This window comes from Lepidochelys kempii, chromosome 8 (assembly GCF_965140285.1).
Source record: "Lepidochelys kempii isolate rLepKem1 chromosome 8, rLepKem1.hap1, whole genome shotgun sequence".
In the NCBI taxonomy this organism is placed as follows: domain Eukaryota; kingdom Metazoa; phylum Chordata; order Testudines; family Cheloniidae; genus Lepidochelys; species Lepidochelys kempii.
The window spans coordinates 55,945,436-55,964,835 of NC_136387.1; the positions used below are offsets into that span (position 1 = coordinate 55,945,436).

Below are 19,400 nucleotides of genomic sequence, written 5' to 3' on the forward strand. Positions count from 1 at the left end.
ACTGGTCTATGGTTTCCCATGTCCTCTTTGTTCCCTTGTTTAAAGATAGGTACTATGTTTCTCCTTCTCTCGTCCTCTGGGACCGCACACATCCTCCATAAGTTTTCAAAGATAATTGCTAATGGTTCTGTGATTGCTTCAGCTACTTCAAATGCTCTGGTGTGAATTTCATAAGGTCTTGCCAACTTGAATACATTTTAACTTAAACCAAGTCTACACTATCACTTCTGTCAGCAAAATTTATGTTGCTCATGGGTGTCGCTCAGCTGTGCCACTGTAAGACTGGTACAGCTGTGCTTCTAAGCTCACTAGTGTAGACATGACCTTATTCTTTAACCTGTTCTTTCCCTAGTTTGGCTTGGGTTTCTTCCCCTATGTTAATATTGTGTTAAGTATTGGATCACAAATTACCTTTTTAGTAAAGACTGGGGCAAAATATGTATTAAACACCGCAGCCTTCTTGATGCTGTCAGTTATTAGTTTTCCATCCTTAAGTAGAGGACCCACACTTTCCTTGGTCTTTCTCTTGCTCATGTATGTAGAAAACCTCTTTTTATTGCCTTTTATGTTTTTTGCTAGGTGTAACTCATTTTGTCCTACATGTTTGTACAGGTCTTTTGTATTCATTTTCCATTCATGTTTCCACTTTTTGTAGGATTCCTTTTTGATTTTCTGATTCTGATGGAGCCATATTGACTTCTTACTATTTTTCCTATAGCATAAGGATAATTTGCTGTTGTGCCTTTAATCTTGTCTCTTTGAGAAACTGCCAGCTTTCTAAAACTTTTTTCCCTTAGATTTTCTTACTTACCAGCTCTCTGAATTTGGAAGAGTTCCATACTAACAGAGAAATATTGTCGAAGTATGCTTTTTTTGAAGTCCATTGCCCATATTCTGCTGTTCTCACTCATTCTTTTCCTTAGAAACATGAAGTCTATCATTTTGTGATCACATTCACCCCATTGCCTTCGATCTTCAGATTTGCAACTAGTTCCTCCCTGTTAGAATCAAGTCGAAAATCCACCTTCTTAAACAAAAAGTTGCCCCAATACACTCTAAGAACTTACTGGACATTTTGTGTTTTGCTGTATTACTTTTCCATGAATACATACAACTGAAAGCTAATTTGTACTTCTGAGACTTGCTGAACCTTGGCAAGTTAAACTAAAGTTTATGCATTAAGGAGCTAGTTGACTACATGCCAGATTTGCCTCACCAACAAGATTTGGATATTGAGTGTTAAGATAGAGGTATACACAACCTGTTCTCCTAATCTTTGCAGTTAGTTAGTCAACTTTAAAATCATATTTCTGTCTGAAATTGGTTTCAATTCAGTGGTGTTGGATTTCTTTAACTGAAAGATTAGAAACTTTTATTATTTTGCCAGTTTGTTTGCTTTGCATTTGACAACTTCCTGGTTTGTCAGTTTCACTGTATAGTCAAGTTGCTCTGTTGGTGTGAGACTCTTCCACAGCAATAGAGATTAAAAACAAGAATGAGATCTGAAAGCTCCAATAAGGCCAGTATTTAGTTAAAAGGACACTCAATTTGAAACCTTGTCAACTTAAAAAAAAAAATTGAGCTAAGTAATTCCAGGTTCTACAGCTGCTGTACAGACCCCATGTCACTTTTAATGGAATTTTCTTTTTCTTATAAAAAAAGAAAATTTTTGTGTGAACTTTAGCATGAAGTAAGTGGGTACTTTGTGGAAGATTTCTCTGGTGCCTACACTGAACTTGCTTTTTCTCCAGCAGCAGTAAGCCATGCATTATTCACTCCTTCTGTGTTCCCAGTCCTATTAGACTAGTTCATGTACTTTATGCTAAACCTCACACCACTAGTGTTTATTTTGTGGATTTCTGAAAGAAGATTTTTCTTCTATAAGTCAAAGAGTTACATGACTAGTCTTACAGCTTGGCAACGCCTGAAAGTGCTATGTATCACAAATACCCTATCTTGTAGAATTGAGTGGCACAGAATGGCTGAGAAGGAAGTGATAGAGTGGTTCTGTGAGAGGAGGGGGCCGTAGCGGCTGTTAAAACCTGTATCTGAAAGTGTATCTATACTACTTATGCTTTACTGGCATAACTATGCTGGCAGAACCCCCTATTGGAGATATAGCATAAACTGACATGACAGGAAGAGTTCTGCTGGTACAGCTAAGCCACCAGGGAAATGACATTAGCTAAGCCGTCAGAAACTCTCTTCTGGCTGCATGGGGGGAGTTTCTTTTGGCACACTTATGTTGGTTTTTAGGGGGTCTGATTTTTTTCCCCTCAATCTCCTTGCCGATATATAGCTATGTTGCCAAAACTTCATAGACTAAGCCTGAATCTAAAATTATTACCCTTGCTGTATGGAAGATCCTGTTTTAAAAGCAGTATAAGACAGTTGTTCCTAGATCAGAACTAGCGAATGACAGAAGTCTTGAACCAAACTCTTCGTTCTAACAGTTGGAAAAACCCACACAAAAATGAACTGTGTGATTTTATGGCTGAAGTAATTACATATTAACTTTTTAAAAAGGAGTGACTATTTATTAAATGTGTTTTTTCAACCTATATCACAAGAGATGGTTCTAATAGTGAAAATAACCTGTTTATGTACAAATTTAATCATTGACTTGTAAAAGGAATCTCACAAGCAGGTTAAATTAGATAACTGACTAGAGTGCAGATGTATTGACTTAATCATCAAATAGTATTGGTGACCATTTAAATGCAGGATGAGTTAAATCCTGGTGAATTAACTCTTTGCCACTCAGTCCTCTCTCCCCAATAGCTTGCCAGATTTTTCCTTTATTACCAGCAGGTAATTGTTGTTTTGTTCAAAGTAGCTAATTCACTTGAAATATATAGCTATGTAGAGCTAAAAATAAAAATTCAAATAGCAAAAAGTTTAATTTCATTCCTGATCCACTTGCCTCTAGGTCTTTGCTTTTAGGTAAAAGTTAAGTTTGCTACCTAAGGATATACTTGTACCTATTTAAAATGTTCTGGCTTGCTTAAATGTAATACCACATTTTATAGTGCAACATTTTTGGTGTCTTACAGACTTGACCTATTGCTAAACTCTAACCAATCAAGCAGCAGGCATGATGGCCGATTTCATACTTCGGTTATGCTCTAGCAACACTTAAGGAAATGCTTAAGACTTTTGGCCCCATCGCTTATCCGCTGTACTGGAAATTGCACTAGGAGTTTGAATAAGGCTTTTCGAAGAGCTGGGGGTAGTCACAAAATGCCAGTGTTTAAAAGAAAGACGAGCATAAAAGTCAATACCCTCTAACAGTTTCTTTCTCCACTCTAATTGTAACTTGACCATATGTATTGTGATCAATTACAAGTTCTTCTGTGTAATTCTAAAATGTCTCCCACGCATTTAGATAACTGGAAACCCAAGCTTTCAAAACCAGTTCTGTAGATTGGTTTACATGAGTAGGGCTTAGTTGCAAATCTCAAATTAACACATTATTTGCATTCAGCAGCAATAAAGTTATCGTGATAGCTGTCTTTTGTGAACATAAAGAGTGCTTCCTGATTTACCATCTTCTGTGAACTCCATGTCTCCTGACTTGTCATCTACAGCAGCTTGGACATTGTCTCCTGCCTGGGCATCTTCAGTGGACTGGACAGGGCCTTCTGCCTGCCCCCCAGTGTACGTGGGTGTGCTGTACTTCACAAGGATAGATTTAAACTGTGCCAAAGGTGCATTTGTGCGAACTCCCATGGGATCAAAATGGGTTCGGCTTACTCTATACCCAGCTTGGGACAGATACTGTAAGAACTTGTTTAACCTGAAAAAATTAGAGAGAAAGTTATTACTGGTTAGTTGGTTTCAACACAGATTTTGTTGGAAATCAGAAACTGGAACGTGATCCTTACTTTGGCATGTTCATTCCTTTGATACTGTGTCTATGGATATTATAGTAAAATGCAGGGTGCTCAGCATTGCTTTCGGACTTCTGTCTTTTCGCTATGTTTTTACTCATTTCATTACTTTTCCTTTTACCTAAAACACAGAAATGCTCATTAGGGGCAAGATTCAAAATGTAGTTCCTCAACCTCTGCCTAACTCTGTAGCCACCCAAAAAATCAACTACTGAGTATGCACACAGTTGCTTCAGTCCAGGCAGCTGGGTATCTAAGTCCAGTGGGATCCTCTAACTAAGTATTCCCCTGCTTATCTGGCAGGTGCTCTCAGAAGCCACCTACTGGATCAGGCCCCACAAAAGAAACCGAAGATAGTGGTGCCAACTTATAACCTTTAACCCAATAGCTGGAGCCCTCACCTGGGATGTGGGAGAATTTCCCCCTGATATGAAGAAGAGATTTGAACTCTGGTCTGCCTCCCAGGAGAGTACCATAACCAGCGTGCCAGGGGGTATTTTGAGGCAGATCTCTCTTCTGTTGAAACTGTTCCACTGTATATAATTAACATGTATTGGGCCAGAGTAATCCACTAGGTACACGGGAGACCCATGTTCCAGAATGCTCCAGTACATATTTATTTATATATAGTGGAACAGCTTCAACAGGAGAAATAGAAAGCCCAGTGGTTAGGGTACTATCCTTGGAGGGGGAGACCAGAGCTGAAGTTTATTCTTGACATCGGTGGGAGGGGACAATCAAACTAGGTCTCCAATATGGTAGGTGAGTGCTCTTAGCACAGGGCTAAATTATATACATTTGACTAGAGCTATTGTAGCACTTAGTGATGATGCCACCCAGTCTGTGCACGAGAAAGGTGCATAAGCCATTTCTCGCAAACTTCAGGAGAGGGTTCACGGCTGTGAATCCTGAGTGGAGGGAGGTGCTACCCTCCAGTCCCGAGTTAGGCACGTAAGTCCCTCTGAGGAGCAGGGCTCAGGACTCGCCCCTCTCCTTGGCATTTTGTAGTGGCTATCTTAGACAGCTCTGTGAGCTGGATTTTGTGGATCCCTAACTCTCCCCCGCATTGTAGAAGGAGCACTGGTGCCCAACTCTGAGCTGTGGCTTTCACTAAGCAGTAGAGTACTGAAATGATAAGTGTTGCAATGCAATGCTTAACATTTAAGTCCCCTGTGGGGAACTCACCTTAGGCCTCTCTTGCTTTTCTTTAGGTAGCATTCCTGGCTTAGACTGATTGAACTAAAGCTACAACTACACCACTTCTAGGGGGAAAAAAACTCTCATTCCTTAAAAGCTGAAGGGGATCTAAAATCTAGTCTAGTTTAATAGATAATTTTAAAGTTTTCTGTAACTTTCTTCCATAGGAGCCAAGGGCTGCACAGATAAACTAGACTTGCAAAAGTACATAGTGCACTTCATGCAATAATGGCTCTTTGTCTTTCCCAGCAAATACTAGTTTGGGTAAAGATATAATATTTTTAAAGTTTCATTAATCTTTACTGGAGGTGAACCACTGAGCATATTCATTTAAAAAAAACAAAAACCTTTAAAAGTTGGGGCCATCACAAGCCAAGGTTACAAAAACCATTCTATCCCCACCTTTAACACCCCATCCCTCCTTCATTGATTGTGGTTATCTGCTAGCACAAACCACAAGGGGTGTACATGCAGTTGTGATGGATGAACCACATACCTTGTACCACATAGTAGTCAGCTGCAGTATCTGGTGTTTTAATAAAGACGCCACATTCTTCTAGAATACAGAAGTCAAAATTAAATCTGTTGTGTGACAAAACATTTTAAATAGATTTTATTTTGCTACCTTATAAAGGGATCCACAAAAATTTGAAAGGGCAAAATCCCAAACTTTCTAGACAAAGTAAAAGGTGTAAAAATGATAGAGGCAAAAGGATAGGTAATAGGTTATGGAAACTTTCACTAAACATTATCAGTTTGAATCTGGCACAGGACAATATTCAAGTAAAATTACTATATGGTGATTTATCTGAAGTGAACTGGTAGCCTCTAGTCTGTTCTTATTAGAATAGTATCCCACTGTAAACAGCCATCTCAATCACCCCCCGCATTTGGCAGTCCCTGTAGAGAAGTCCAGGATTGACTGAGCATGAAGGGCAGAGTCCCATCTCACTCAAAGGGGAGGAACTTCCCCCTCAGGGCTGCAGTACGAAGGCTAGTATATGGGAAGCTTCTGCTACTGCTGCCTGTTTTGTGAATAAATTGGACTACAGGACTGTCAGCGTGGCACCTTGTGTCAGCACTGGTTTACTTAATGTAGGATTTTTCCATACTGGTTCAAGTCTAGCACCCTGTGTCGAGCAAGCCTTAACAGCAGAGGTTTAAAGAGTATGACAAAAGCCCCATAATATGGCAAGACTGTTGTCCCATGCTTTGTGATAGGGAACATGTTCCTAATCTTCTTTTAACATGCACCGCTATAGTTACTTTTGCTCAAGAAATTTTCAATTGGTTTTAGACATTTAAAAATCCCATGAGTTTTTGTAAGCAACTTGCCATTTTATCTCACCTTGTTTGTTCTGGCTGGCAGGACCATGGATTGAAAACTGTTTTAGAGTTGTACATTCTGCTTCACAGATTAGTGTCTTTACAAGTGGCTGAATCTCATCTAAGCCGTGCTGAACAGCTTCAAACAGCATTCTTCTGAGGAATCCAGTGTTAAAGAGGGACCCTGACCTGGACAGTGCAATAGAATGCCAGTAAAAATAAGGAGACTGGTGTATGACAAAGTATTTTGATTTATAGCAAAAGGCCTTTGCTCCTTTAGAAGTGGTTTCCACAAACTGAGTAGCTGCTGAACTATACTTATATTAACAGGGTACATAGTTTGTGATACTATTAAAATTATTTTTGTTTTAGGTAGTGGCAGTTCAGAGTCATGGCTTGAAAGTTAAGATCTTATGAGTGTTAAGCCCAGTTCTGCCACTGACTTACTGTGTCAACTGGGGCAAAGTCACTTCATCTCATTTCCCCACGTGTAAAATGGGAATGATACCCATATCACAGGGATGCACTGTCAAAATTAGGGTGGTGTACTAATAGTATTTAGAAACAGTAAAAGCAGGGCTAGTGCAAAGGATTAGTTCTGTTTCTATAATCTAGTTCTGAAATGCTCACATTTAAATTTAACTATTCTTTCAATCCAAAAAAACCAAGGATAAACACCATTGCTGTTTACCATTTAACAGTTCAAGTTATTTTATACTACTGGAAGTGCATAGGTATTTGATATTATGTAAAGGCACACCAAGTTAGTTATCAATTACAGTTCAATATATACTAGTTCTCTGGTCGCAAAACATGAAGCTACTCAGCCAGATTCTCCTGTGCAGTGTAATTGTTTTAATATGTCCAGGATGTGAAACTGAAAACTAGTTCACTATTGTTTATTTAGTAAACTCACTGCTTGCTGTCTACCAATATGACTAGGGAAACTCATTTTTTTTTATTACTCAGCTCTCCAATTAAATAACCAGCTGCCAAGGCCATCTCAGTTGCTAGCTATAAACTTACTGCTTTATGAACAAGCTTTCACTTTTGTTAGGCTGTGTGCTGTACCTACCACAGAGGACCAAGCTCTACTGCTGTCTTCCCAGGCATACTGCCATGGCAGTCACAAGATAGTTGCCGGTAAGGGTTTTCTGTTACAGAAAACAGAATTAAAGTGAGTTCTATAGATTAAGTTATTTCAAAATACAAACAAAATGAAAGATGTTTTAGATACTAGAAATGTTGAACCCACCAAGAAGTGATTCTGCCTAAGTAGAGGCATTTAATAGGATGAGCAACATCAGAACCCAAAATACACAAACAACTGTAAAAATGCCTGAGACACCAACTTTTATTAATGTTGTTACAAGTTACTAACTGGTGTCCGCTGGAATCTAATGAGGGGCATTGTAACTTTAGTTATTTTTAAATTAAAATAAAACAAACCCAGAGCTCCATATTACTTGGTATGTGTTTTAAATAACTGCTTCTAGCTAGTGGGTTAGAACTTTCCACTGCAAAAACAAGTTTAAACTAAAAAAGCTTTTCAAGAAAAATTGTATCATGCAAAAAATTGTTAAAATTATGGTTGCCTATGTGCACAGAATTCAGTTGACTCATAGCATTTTCATGACAGCCATAGCTCAGCTCCCTTGCGCATATGTACTAGGTTGAAGGACTCTGAATGCTGTTAATTTGTCCATTTAAAATCTCAGCTATAACACTGCACCTATACAGGTGACAATTTTATTTCTGTTCTTAAGAATGAAAGAAAATGTGATACTTATTGCAGTCTAATGCTCACATAGCCAAAAAATGCATCATTGTCTTAAGGAAGTGTTAATACCTTAACAGCCCAAGACATCGGGCCCTTAAAGTACAATGAGAAATAAGATAGGATTAGACATTCAAATAAGATACAGCTAAACAACTGGTTTCAGAGTAACAGCCGTGTTAGTCTGTATTCGCAAAAAGAAAAGGAGGAGTACTTGTGGCACCTTAGAGACTAACCAATTTATTTGAGCATAAGCTTTCGTGAGCTACAGCTCACTCACTGGATGTACTCTGGAGCTTCACAACTCAATACATTCTCAAACTGCAGAATAATCTTGTGTGCACTATCTGTATATACCAAACTGTTCCTAAAAATATTTCAGATATGCAAAAGGCATGTGTCTTCATTAAGAACTAAATATTTGATTTATCTGAAGTTTGAGTAGTAAAGATCTTTGGGAAAATACTCAGTGAATATTTTTTTTACATCTCAAAAACATGGCAGATGTTTTGTTAACACCCTTTTTTCGTAACCTTACCCCTCCAACGAAACAACCAACCACCACCAGTGCGGTAGAGAAGCAGTATGAGAAATTCCAACAGAGTAATTTTCCAGAAAGTTTCAAGACAAATGCACATTTTGACTTTTGTCTAAATCATGACAGGTCTAAATGACCAAAGTACCATATTCATGTTCCATGTAGAAAAAGGCTCCTTGACTAGAGGGAACATATGAATTAATAGTCGTTTTAGATACTTTGAAACAGTAGGGTGGGAAAAAAACAAATGGCTTTGAACAGGTGGATGATATGCAAAGACAACTGCTAAATGTACTCTGATGGATAGCCCCAATTGTTTCAAAAGACAGTAGATAGTAGGAATAGAAAACTCCAAGGGTTCAAAGTACCTCTGAATAGACTATAATGAAAAATGCTTTCACTGAGGTTGTGTAAATCAGTCCTGTGGAAGCCTTTGTGCTCTGGGTTAGAATGTCTTGTGCTCCTTTCTCCAGTTTAGTCAGCTAATCTCCATGCTGTCAGAGGCAGAGACACTAGATCCAAGCCCCCGGTCCTGTGAAATGACATCAAGATGGCTTGGAAGTGGTAGAAGGGTATGGAGGGAGAAGTGCATCAGAAGTTGGAGTACCAGAACTGATATCCCCAGGCCATTATCAGCTGGAGCTTGTCCTTTGGCATCTTCCTGAGAACTCTGGGAAATAACAGGATAGGGGTGAAAGGATCCCTTTCTGATCAGCAATGCATCTTCCCTAGGAGCAAAAAACCAGCAGATTGTCATGAGGCGGGATGGGGTAGGCTATTGCCAAAGAAGGGGAGAAGAGGTACAGATCCTTGAAAATCAGTCCAAGACTCTTGACAGCAGCATGAATCCTTCCCTCCTTGACCAGAAGAAAAATGTGTGCTTTCAGTAGTGGTAGGGCATCTCTGCTTCTGGAAACAGTCTCTTAGAAGAGGCTGGAGCCATCTGGTGGTACGAGTAAGACAAGGGAGGTCTCTGGCTTGGGAAAGGTAGAATCCTTCCTTATTTCTTGCTCAGAGCTGTGGTATAAAGCTCTAAGGATCAACTTGAAATCATTCAGAAAGGATAATTTCTTGTTCATTGTTGAGTTAAAAACATAATGGCCATCTTAGGTTGACTTACTGTAATCACAGCCCTGAACTCATCTCCGGAGTCCAGGGGTAACTTCTTGGCAGACTGAAAGGTTGTATCCAACTGTATCATATTCTGCCAACAGAGCCTGGTAACTGACTATACAGAACTGTAGGCTAGCTGAGTATATTTTTCTTCCGAAAGAGAGTTTTGATTCCTTATACCAGGGGTGGATTTCACAATAAGATGCTGTTTAGATTTTTCATGAGCCACTGCCACTACCAGTGATCCCAGAGCAGGATGAATGGAAACATTACTTGAACCCCTTAGGGGCAAAATGACTTCCTCGATGAGGCTGAAATGGAGGCTGGGGTCTACCAGAGGTCCTTGATCAGTGCAAGAATACCCTTATTAATGGGCATTGCTAAATGGCCCTGAGGGAACAGATGAAGAATATTGAATAACAGGGATGTTCCTGGACTATTTCCAATGGAATCTCAGAATCCAATATGTTCTTCGTAGGTTTCTCCATCAAAACCAGCTTCAAACAAGTTTTGCAGCTTTGTGTGTGCACTTGGAGAAAGGTTTACAAATAGTAAATTGTCAGTGATATGAGTCTCCCCTAGACAAAAGATACATTTATTGTGCCAATCATTCAGAGGCACAGGCAGGGTAGGTTTTGAAACCTGGAGACCTAGGCTCAGCCATTAGAGATACCTTGGCCTAGAGGAGACTGAAGAATTTTTATTTTTCTGTGCAAACAGGCCAAATGAAATTTAAGAACAAGAATATAAGAAACTAATTACAACAAGAATGCTGCAGGGAAGCAGTTAGACACAGTGTTGCTTCATCCCGCTGCCACAAGTGGGAAGAGGGAAATGAGGGGCAGTTGAAGCTGCTCTACTCTTTAAGCCCCTGGTGCTGTGGGGTGAGGGCATGCAGGGTGCCATGGGTAGCCTTAATGGATACTGCTCGTCAAAAGATTCCAAGCTTGTGCACCCACACCTACAGTGGGATTCATATAACAGTTACTCAAAGAACCTTAAAGGATTATAATCAAAATACTCTCCCCTTTATGTGTATGACCATTATCACAATGCTTTATAAGAAATATTTCTAGTGAAAGCAAGTATTTTGACATGTTGGAATTTACTACGTGCCTAACATAGGTACATACAATAAACATGCAGGGATTATACCTTTAAAAGAAACCCAAGGAAAATCCATTTACCTTCTACCATATTACCCTCCTGAAAAATCCTCTCCTCACACCACTGGCAGTGGATAAGATACCGAATTTTCTTGACTGAATCATCTGCAGGAGATGGTCCCCTCAAAACTCTCACCACTACTAGGACAAAGTGTTCTAGAGCTACTGCAAGCAAAACTTCAATGCCTTTGTTACATCGAGCTGCAGCTCTACAAAAGCAAAAAGATAGCATATTACCATAGGAATTCAACAAAGACTAATTTTCCCAGCTGTTCCACCATGTGCAATATATATATTTATGATCATCCATTGTTTGGAAAAATCCTACACTATCTATAAACAGCCTCCACTTAGACTGTTGGCTCTGAAGGGCAGGGGTCATCTTTTTGTTCTGTGTTTGTATAGAGCCTAGCACAGAGGTGGGCAAATTATGGCCCGCGGGACTGTCCTGCTCAGCACCTCCTGGCTGAGAGGTTAGCCCCCGGCCCCTCCCCTGCTGTTCCTGCTCCCCCGCGCGGGCAGTGCGGCTTGTACCCACCCACCTCCCTGGCTTTCCAATGAGCCTGTCCTGCCGCTCTGAACAGCATGGTGAGGGGGCGGCGGGGGTTGGATAAGGGGCAGGAGGTCCCAGGGGGCAGTCAGGGGACAGGGAGCCGTTGTATGGGATGGAGGTTTGGGGGGATGGGGGAGGCGGTTAGGAAACAGGGAGGGTTGGATGGGGCATGGGGTCCTGGGAGGGGACGTTCAGGGGACAAGGAGTGGGAGGAGGGGGGTTGGATAGGTCGGGAGTCCCGGAGGGGGCGGGGGGGTTGGATAGGAGTGGGGGTTTAGATAGGAGTGGGGGGTCCCAAGAGGGGGCAGTCAGGGGACAAGGAACGGGGGGGTTGGATGGGTCGGGTTCTGAGGGGGGCAGTCAGGGGGCAGGAAGTGGGAGGGGGAGGGGGCGGGGGCCAGGCTGTTTGCGGAGGCACAGCCTTCCTTACCCAGCCCTCCATACCGTTTGACAACCCCGATGTGGCCCTCGGGCCAAAAAGTTTGCCCACCCCTGGCCTAGCACAATAGGGTGCTGGTCCATGACTTGGGTTCCTCGATGCCGAGAAGACTTGGAGGGATAGACTTCAAAGGAAAGATTACAGAAAGTAAATAAGTAGATCTAAGTTAAATGAAGACTAAGGGGAGATAAATCACTAGCTACTAGTATCTGAACTGGTATACACCAAGAAAAGACAGGTTTCAGAGTAGCAGCCATGTTAGTCTGTATTCGCAAAAAGAAAAAGAGTACTTGTGGCACCTCAGAGACTAATGTTAATCTAAGGTGCCACAAGTACTCCTTTTCTTTTTACCAAGAAAAGAGGAATCCTTTAGGGTACTTTGGAGGGGTGTAATTAGAAGCAAGGTGAAAATTAGCAAGGAAAATTTAGCTTGACACTCTGGAAAAGTTATTCCAATATGAGGTCTCAGCCTGCGGTGTGGTTTTACAGGGACAGATGAAACCCCTAGTGCTAGAATCAGTTAAAAGTTAAATGGGATATAGCACTGGAGAATATGCTATAGGGAATAAGCTAGCATGGGCAAGGAGCTGGACAAGACAATCTAAACAGGTCCAATTTAATATAATTGACTATGGAGTCTGTAACAGGGTAGCTTGCTCTGTGGGTTGGAGAGCATAGGACTAAACCAGTCTGATTACCGAATGAGTCCCACTTGAGGGGAATGAGGCTTAAGTGATGATAAAGCCCAGCTGGGAAAAGGGCTGGAGAAAGAACGAGGCAGAAAGCTCAGACAGTAAGGAAAAGTTCTACAGGCATGAAGGCCCGTGAGAGACCCAGACCAAAAAGGGAAGAGTCTGGAAAAGTTCTCCCTGTAGAGAGGCCTGGGAAAGATCCTGTTTATGCAGGGACAAAATGGACATACCCAAAGGAGAACTTAAGAGACTATGTAGGAAGTGGCCCATGGAAAACTGTAGCTCAGGTAAGGGAGCAGACCTGTCTGTTCAGTACAAGACCCCTGGACCGGAACCTAGAATAGAGGGTGGGATTGGGTCCCCTACTGGCTCCAAAGAAAGGGGCATATAAAGCCTTCCACAATGGTTATTGAGCCCAGCAAGGGGGCTACAGGTCCTGTTGAAAACAGGGTGAGGAAGAACTCTACAGAGGGGGAAGAATTTTTGTTTGTGTTAAAAATATTTTGGAGACTCTTAGTTTGGATGAATATGACCCAAGAAAGGGTGTATTTAAAATAGTGACCCAGCAAGAAGGCCAAGTTTCTGATAGAGAAACCACCACAGTGCTGGAGTGTGCTGCCATGCTACTCCTGGCTACAACGGGGCACCTCGCAGTGAGTGGATTCGTTTACATAGTCTCAAGATCTTTCACACCTAATCTCCCACTCACTCTTCCCTGAACTGATTGTTCCATTATCTTGATCTGGGTTTGTATGTCTTGATTTAGTGTCCAAACCCCCAACTTTCACTTCTGAGTACACTTATGAAGTCACTGGGAATATTTGTACGAGAAAGGACTAATATTATGAACAAGGTTTGCAGGACAGGCACTATATCATATTTGCTTTGTAAGTAGATTTACTTGTAGGTAGTAGATTTACAGCACCAGATCATTTTTTTTCCTTAACCATAATATTTAACTTGTGAAAAATTTAGCCACACTGTGTTTATTGTTTGTAAACACTTGAGGATAGGGGGCCCAGATTTTGGAGTGAATATCTGTTTGCTAGTTATGAAATATACTGTGAAAGTTGACACTAATGAGTTTATTTCCATTTAAACAAATCTAATTTAATGCTCTTTCCCACAGATAATTAATTGCTTTAATAGCTTCTGAAGTATTTATAAAGGCTTAGGCAGCATTAAATCACCACTAAATGAAAAAGGAACTTAAAATCTTCAGATATTCAAGTTTGCATTAGATTACCTTTTCTTTCTGAAGATTAATAATACACTCCGTACCCATTTGCCATCTTGCCAGTCACTTCAGTTTAAAATACTTAAATTGTTCTATAGTAGTGAACTTGAAATCAAGTACAAAATTGATATTTCAATGCCTAATTTGTAGAGCTTAAGGAATTCTGAAAAGCAAAGACACAACTTGCTTTAGCAATCACCAAAAGCATGCATTAGCAATCCTCTTCTACCAGAGCTTAAGAGCTGACCACGATTTCTATGTTTTAATAGTACCTTGCCACAGCAGCAACTACTATTCTAGCTGCCAGTTCCTTGAAGTACTCCGTTCTGACAACGTTACAGCCGTAGTGACGCTGGGCCACATGCTGAGCTTTTGCATACAGAGAACAGATGTCTGTGGATGTCACTGATACTATTCCAAGATTTCTTACATTTCTGAATGCAGAATCCAGGTAGTTCACAGCTGTTCCAAATGGGTCCAGGTGTCTAAAAACAAAATATACACTGAGAAGCATCTCTGGTACATAACTACTTAGCTTTCAAGCTATCAGAGAAAAAAATGGTTTAAAAAAATCCTCACCCATAACATCTGAAGTAAAATAAAAATAGAATTTGATTTTACAACACACCTTCCATACCTCCAACATGCCCAAATAATTTACAAAGCAACAAATTTAGAGGGGGCAGGCAGTACATATTGAGTAATGCAACAGTCATCACACATCCAGCACAATCTCTCTCACATTCTAGTACACTGGATAATTGAACTAAGAAGAATGCTGGCCAAGATACCGGTGTTTATTCTGAAAGACGGGAGAATATACAAATAAACTAACTCCCACAGAATTCAACTGGTTTGTGGATGTTCAGCAACTCTAAGAATCAGACCACTTATTTTGATATCTATGTATGGATTTAGTGCCTGCATTTGGGCACTAACATTTGAATATTTTGGCCACAGATTCTAATTAAATCAGCTATGCTATTTAAGAATGGATTACAATAAGTGATCCATAAACATGCGGCCTTATTAAAAACTACATGCACAGATATGAATTTCAAATTAGCTAAAATTACAGAAAAAATATTCTTATATTTCATTTTTCCCCAAACAGACAAAGTTATACCAAAAATCCACAAGTCTGGCCTAAAATGTTCATACACATTGTGAGGCAAACCTGCAGCCAAACCAGAGCTGCTCACTCAGCTGCCGTGACTTCCCCCTCCAGCAGAGCCTGCAGTGACTCATCACCACGGATCCTAGAAATCCCTTTGCCATGGAAAAATCCAGAATTTGTGTTTTTATAGTCTTTAGTTTTTACATTTTGTAAAAAATGAAAAACTGGGTTCTATGGTACATGTTATCTGAGCCTCCATTATCCAGCTCTCTGTATTAACCGAACCAGAACTTAAAGCCAGAGCCCTGGATGGAGGGGCTTGGGTTGTCAGCCCCCCGTGGCTGTGCTTCCTATTGTGATTAGGGAAACTAAAGTTCAGCATTTCATTATAATCATGGGAAAAACACTCATTTTTATGGGGGTTTTTTTATTGGAGAATTTTGAGGGTTTTTTATTATGGAAAACTAGGATCCCTGCTCATCATTCAGGCATGTTGCAGCAACTCAGTTGCAGGGATTCATCCCGTAAGCAAAGCCTCAGCACTAAGGCATGCTGCAGCAGCCTATTCCTGGGCAGAGCCTGGGTCAGGTGACCCCCAGGCACAGGTATTTCACTGATCCTGCCTGAGCAGCAAGTTAGTCTGTACAACAGCACTACTGAGCCAGGAATCCTCCTGCTGCCTTGCAGTGTTAGTGTCATTAGGCTTCCAGCCTTCTCTTGATCCAGTTCCTGTTCCTGCCCCAGCCTTGTTCCAGCCCACTTCAGCCTTGCCCATTCCTTACTCTGTCCTTGCTCTAGCCCTGCCCTTGCCTCCTGACCTTTGGACTAACTCCAATCCAGCTTCAACCTTTGGCCTGCATCCAGACTCCAACTATGATCCTGATTTGGCTTGTCTATAGACTCTGACATCAGTTCTGACCCACAGCCTATCCCTGGACCCTGATTTCAGCGCTATCCTGGTCCTGACTCTATGGCTGACTTCGACCTTGGTACCTGTTCTCAACCATGGCTCCAACCACCACGCCTGACCACCGAGAACACAGCACCCAACACGCATTACCTGGGTGCTTATTTTCCACTTTGGATGCCAGAAGGACTTAAATGTTTTCCCAGTGATTATTTTTTAAAAGATTTAAAATTGTCTCTATTTACGTAGCACTTCAGTTGCTACAATTAAACTTTTAATAAGCAAATAACCAGCCGCTGTTCGTTGTCTCATCCATTCAGACTTCTCTAAATAACCACTGGGGCAAAAATTAAATTACAGTCAAGATCAAAGCATCGAGTAAAGACAAACTTGTATTAGCCAACACTCTTCACTTACATAAAATCGAAGGATCTCAAGTGCATTATGACATTAGCATCCATTTTTGTCACTTCAATAATGCCTACATTTTCCTCTCCTTCTTCCATAGTTTCATCACAGTCGTCCTCTTCCTTAGTATTCATCATCACCTTCATCTTGTTTAAATGGCAGTTTTCCTGAATCATTGTCACGGAATTTTCATTGAAATCATTAATCGTAACCTTCACAGAATTTCCAAGGTGCTTTGCCCACTGTAATCCCATTATACCTGAGGAGAAAGGCAAGCGCATAATTTTATGGTTGGTTGCATGCAATAGAATAAAGGCCTGGTTCTTGATCCCCTTAACTTCAATAAAACCACAATCAAACCCTAAATGTGCATAATACAGAAATGTGATCCATACACAGGCTTTCATCGTGCAAGAACTCTGTTGACAAACTCCAGCATTTGTGTGAAGACTCACTGAAGTCTATATGGGTACAAGGGTTTGCCTACCCAATTCTCATTACAAGGTAAGTGCCATAGATATAAAAATGCTCTCTGTACTGTGAAACAAATTGGACCTCAAATCTGTAGCAAGTCCCCTGGGCTTGTGCAACAATCTAATGCAGCAGACTGGAACTTCTGTGGCAGAGCAAGATTTAAAAAAACCCCTCAGTTTAATTTAACTGAATGAAACAGGAAAATTAACATTTTAACTAATATAGCAGTCCTTGTTAGTCTGATATTAAATTGTTTTTATGCTGCCCCTAAATTTTAAATTTTTGATGTGTTGCAGATATTTGTAACAACAATAGGTGACTGTATTGTAAAAATTGTTGTGGGGGGAAAACAGGAGGTTTTGATAGCTGGATAGGAGGCAGTTAAGACTTTTGGTGTGGCTTGGAATTGTGCAATAAACACATTAGCAGGACATGAACTGCTGAGCATTTTAGCATAAATGTTGCATTTAAATTTTTGTCTTCAGGTTTTAGAATTAACACCTGATTGAGATCATGGGGACAGTTCACACCTTTCCAATCTATTGTTTCACTGTCTACAGATTCAGGAAGACACCACCACATTGGTTTACATTAATTTCATGGTCAGGATTCTTCTTTATAAATATAGAGACTGGAAACAATTTTTTAAATGAAAGTTTGGATTCAGTGGCACTGTTCTACGACTAGGGGTTGATTCTGAAGCCAAACTCCACAGCTATCGAATCAGAATACATGGGACCTTGGACATAACTCATCAAGTTAAGATGCACGGTACTTCATGCACTTTAAAATGTAAAAATTCTTCCTTTTGAGCATCAGTAACTTCATCTCAAAGATATTTATGGTCCTTTTACACATCTAGAGCCAAATCCTGAACTGGGGAAACACACAAGGAAGTCAAAAGGAGTCTGCCTAAGCAACGACCACATAATACTTAAATATACAATGTCTATTTCTCATGAGAGGGACTTGCTACAAATTGTAAAATAAAATTCGAGATTTAAAGGAAGTAAAATGAGATTCCAAAAGTTTGTTTATTTACCGGTGGCCCCAAATGCATCCAAACATTCTAAGGGGTTCCGTTCTTCAGCCAAAACAGCTAATGCACAGAATATCAGTTGCCTAGAAGATAAAAAGGTGTATAATAAAGTTTAGAGTATGTATTTCACATATTTTTGTTTCTTCCATCTTAGGGTATGGCTACACTACCCGCCGGATAGGCGGGCAGCGATCAATCCAGCGGGGGTCGATTTACTGTGTCGAGTCTAGATGGGATAAATCGATCCCCGAGCGCTCTCCCGTCGACTCCTGTACTCCACCACCGTGAGAGGCGCAGGCAGAGTCAACGGGGGAGTGGCAGCAGTCGACTCACCATAGCGAAGACACCGCGGTGAGTAGGTCTAAATACATCGACTTCAGCTACATTATTCACATAGCTGAAGTTGCGGAACTTAGATCGATTTCCTCCCCCCCGCACGGTAGACCAGGGCTTAGGGTAATTTGTTCCAGCAACAGGTTTTGCAATAACTGGGCTTAACAGCCACCAGAAGGTTTTCTAAAGCTTTTACTACCTTAAACAGCATTTGTAGGTCTCAGAGTACTCAAATATTCTTAAATTAATTCCAATGATAACTTTCTAGGAGTGCTGACTTTAACACTTATCCATGGAGCACTGAGATATAAAACACCACTATATCATGGTTTCTTACTATGATTAGTGAGTCCATGTAGCAGGCAAATTTGGTATGCAGCCTAATTGTTTGGGCATTTAAAGTATCAACTGCTGGCCTAAGGGCTTGTCTTCTTGTACTGCTGCAGTGCTTTAGTGAAGATACTACTATGCCAACAAGACAGCGTCTCCCGTCAGCATAGCTATTGCCTCTCAGGGTGGTGGATTAACTATGTTAATGTGAGAAGTTGTCCCATCGACACAGCGGTGTCTAAATTGGGGGTTAGGTCGGTATAACTGTCACTCAAGGGTGTGCATTTTTCACACCCCTAAGTGACGTAGTTATACCAATATAAATTTGTAGTTTATACCTGGCCTAAGAGTTTGTAGTGGAATGGAATCCTTCACAGTGTGGCAAAAAAGTAGTATGAAAGATAAGAACTTGAGATTCCACTTGCTGGTTAGACACCACTGACTGGGGTTCAAGAGAATATGCTGTTTGTTTGGGGTTTATGCTGCTTTCTATAGGAAGTTAATGTGCTCTATGAAAGAACAGACCAGAGAGATTACTGGTGGTGGGTTTGTTTTTTTTTAAAACCATTCACTGCTAATAACAGCTGTCTGGAAATAACCATCAGTCTTCCTAGACTGACCTGAGAAATTTCCCCAGACAGATTCAAAATTATCTTTGGCAGTGTTCCTTCTGGAGAAGGACCCTGATAATGACTGAAGGGTAGTTGAACTTCAGTGTTTCAGGGAACAGGCTTTGGTATTGCAGCAATAGGGTGAGGTTATGATTTTTCTGAGGACGAAATGACTACCCACTCTACTGACATTAAAACGAGTGATGTGAAGAGGAGCTAGAACAGAGGTGGGCAAACTACAGCCTGTGGGCCA

The 19,400-nt window shown here is 40.8% G+C and overlaps 1 protein-coding gene across 5 annotated transcripts in view; it reads right to left on the minus strand.

Annotated features, from left to right (window-relative positions):
- Positions 1 to 19,400, minus strand: part of TRMT1L (tRNA methyltransferase 1L) — a 64,265-nt gene that overhangs the window by 11,658 nt on the left and 33,207 nt on the right. For 3 of the 5 annotated variants that reach the window (XM_073356671.2, XM_073356668.2, XM_073356670.2), the window contains exons 8-16: positions 17,877 to 17,956; positions 16,370 to 16,619; positions 14,201 to 14,413; positions 11,029 to 11,216; positions 7,489 to 7,567; positions 6,436 to 6,602; positions 5,584 to 5,643; positions 3,885 to 4,011; positions 3,546 to 3,796 (exon numbers count right to left, since the gene is read on the minus strand). In XM_073356671.2, the coding sequence (XP_073212772.1) occupies positions 3,546 to 3,796; positions 3,885 to 4,011; positions 5,584 to 5,643; positions 6,436 to 6,602; positions 7,489 to 7,567; positions 11,029 to 11,216; positions 14,201 to 14,413; positions 16,370 to 16,619; positions 17,877 to 17,956 (1,415 nt within the window). Of the gene's footprint in view, positions 1 to 995; positions 3,797 to 3,884; positions 4,012 to 5,583; positions 5,644 to 6,435; positions 6,603 to 7,488; positions 7,568 to 11,028; positions 11,217 to 14,200; positions 14,414 to 16,369; positions 16,620 to 17,876; positions 17,957 to 19,400 lie in introns of those variants that run through there. The other 2 variants (XM_073356669.2, XM_073356673.2) reach the window with 2 other exon arrangements.